The 2,198-nt window shown below is 38.7% G+C and overlaps 1 protein-coding gene across 1 annotated transcript; it reads left to right on the top strand.

Annotated features, from left to right (window-relative positions):
- Positions 1-207: 207 nt before the first annotated feature.
- Positions 208-1,993, top strand: sdhaf3 (succinate dehydrogenase complex assembly factor 3). The gene is made up of 2 exons (XM_085378451.1): positions 208-478; positions 1,259-1,993. The coding sequence occupies exons 1-2, from the start codon at positions 302-304 to the stop codon at positions 1,451-1,453; spliced, it is 372 nt and encodes a 123-aa protein (XP_085234577.1). The 5' UTR covers positions 208-301; the 3' UTR covers positions 1,454-1,993.
- The last annotated feature ends 205 nt before the right edge of the window (positions 1,994-2,198 follow it).

Below are 2,198 nucleotides of genomic sequence, written 5' to 3'. Positions count from 1 at the left end.
TGCTTCTCTCGTTCATAATCAAACATGAAGTTTTCATTTTGATGAAGTAATTTTTAAAAGTTAAGAGATGAAAATACTTTCCAATAAAAAGGTTTTTCGGCTGAAATAGTCTACTGCACCCAGGAGGGGGCGAAAATGCGCCAGTCATCTACTTTGTTGACTAAACGAAGAAGACCAATTTCCGGACTTCAGTTGAGTAATTGTACTTGGGAATGTTGTGGTCTGGTACTGTGTCCTGTCTGTCGCCGTTTTCCTTTATTTCTTTAATCCTGCCGTGTTAGATACGGTTTCTGTGCACTTGATGGCGGTGTGCGCTCACGTCTCCAGAGTCCGTTCACTTTACAAGAGAATTTTGGTCCTGCACCGCTTCCTGCCCATAGAGCTCCGAGCCCTTGGTGACCAATATGTGAAGGACGAGTTTAGAAGACATAAGAGTGCAGGACCCAAGGAGGTCAAGAGCTTCATGACAGAGTGGGAGGTAAGGCGGGTCACGGCGGTCAAGCCAGCCGCGGCTAGACTTTTGTTGCACTATATTTCAGATATTACGGTACAGGTGCCGACTGTCTTCTTTATCTGCAGATTTTCACCATTTTACTTCATAGTCCAATAGACATTTGGTTATATTTGCAAATAGAATAAATTATCATCCTTATGTTAACGCATTGTTGAAAATAGAGACAGAAAATGACAAAATATGAAATAATTTGTCTTCTCACAGTATTCTACGTGTATTAAAAAAAAAAAAAAGTTACCAGAAGGTGCTATAACTATTTCACTTACTCTGGGTGATCTCCTCTCGACCTCTGGTGACTTATGACCTGTGACCTTGAGCTCAAGGATCTCAAGCATAGCAAAAAGTGCATCATGAATATCCGTTACTGCTCAAGAACATTTAAATACATGTCATTTGACTAATATTACTGCTTTTCCTCATTTTCCTACACCACTGGATGCTGTTTTAGCAATGATTTGATGATTAGTAGTTATTTAGTGTGATTTAAATTAGGCCCTAATCCAAAGAAACAATAAAAAATATATGAAACGTTTCTCACTGATTCAAAAAGGAAGACAGGATTTCAGATCATTTGAATATAATTATTCCCAATAAAGATTTTTTCCATTCATGTTAATGCATATATTTCATTTCATGGCAATAAATGAAATCTAGCAGCCACAATGTTTAATAAGTGTGTGGGAGAGCAGATGCTAAATGCTCAAACCTGATGTTTGTTTCCTTCATCCCCAATCTCCCTTGCAGAACTACAAGAACACTCTGCAGACTCAGGTTCTGGAGTCAGCTGGGGAAAGATACAACTCAGTAAAGTTTGGAGACCAATTGTCACATAAAAAGCTCAATGATTTCCAGGATGAACAGATCAGCCAACTGTATGAACTCATGGTGGAATCCACCAAATCCAAAAGACAGTTTGACATACAAGAGGACAGGAAGTGAAGCTGCAGGCCAGAGAGCAGTGCTTGGACAGAAAGAAGACAAAAACAAACAACATATGACTATGATGAATTTAAACTCGTGAGTGCTTTAGGTAAAGGGTGGTGCTCTAAGGAGTCTTTTAAGAATATTTGATTACGTTAAAATGCTGTGTACTAATTCTGTGTTGCTTTGTGTGACCCTTTTTTGGTGCAAATAAAAGTGATGTCATGCTCCTCCTGAAGTACATTAGCACGCTAGTAATGTAAGCATAATGGTCACTCCACATCCAGCCGTATCACAGTACAGCTGTCCAGTGACCGTTTGCATTTTGCCCTGCATTTCTTCAGCATTTTCTGCCCTTTAAAATCTCTAGACAGCTCTTAATGTCTGCCACGTAAATGTGCTCCAGCATGTTTAGAGTAGGGTCATCTACTCATTGGGGGGGTCAGTGTTTTGGTCCTCAATTGTCCTTGGGCAAAGTACTGAATCCTAAATTCTTCCCAGTTCATCAGAGTTGTGAGTGTGAATGTTAGATTTTTCACAAGTGCTAAAAGGCATAGAGTAAAGTGATGTATTAAAGTCTATTTGTGTGAATATGAAAATGTGGCTTGTAGGATCGAATTCTTTGAGTGCTTAGTAAGACTAGAAAAATGCTATGTAAATATTACTACATTTGCTGTAGCACTATTAATTTAGTTGCACTAGGTTTGTGTTTATCTAAATTGGTAGCTCTAATAGAAACTAAGCAGTTTTCTTGTTTATCTCT

This window comes from Diplotaxodon limnothrissa, linkage group LG18 (assembly GCF_057381915.1).
Source record: "Diplotaxodon limnothrissa isolate DT_005_m linkage group LG18, D_limnothrissa_male_GT1.1, whole genome shotgun sequence".
Taxonomy (NCBI): domain Eukaryota; kingdom Metazoa; phylum Chordata; class Actinopteri; order Cichliformes; family Cichlidae; genus Diplotaxodon; species Diplotaxodon limnothrissa.
The sequence above is the reverse complement of the archived record's forward strand: the minus strand, read 5'-3'. Positions and strand labels throughout refer to the sequence as shown.

Excerpts from the sequence above, each read along its gene's own strand:
- sdhaf3 (XM_085378451.1), top strand. The coding sequence starts at position 302 with ATGGCGGTGTGCGCTCACGTCTCCAGAGTCCGTTCACTTTACAAGAGA. Across the intron at positions 479-1,258 it reads GCTTCATGACAGAGTGGGAG|AACTACAAGAACACTCTGCA; the intron begins GTAAGGCGGGTC and ends TCTCCCTTGCAG.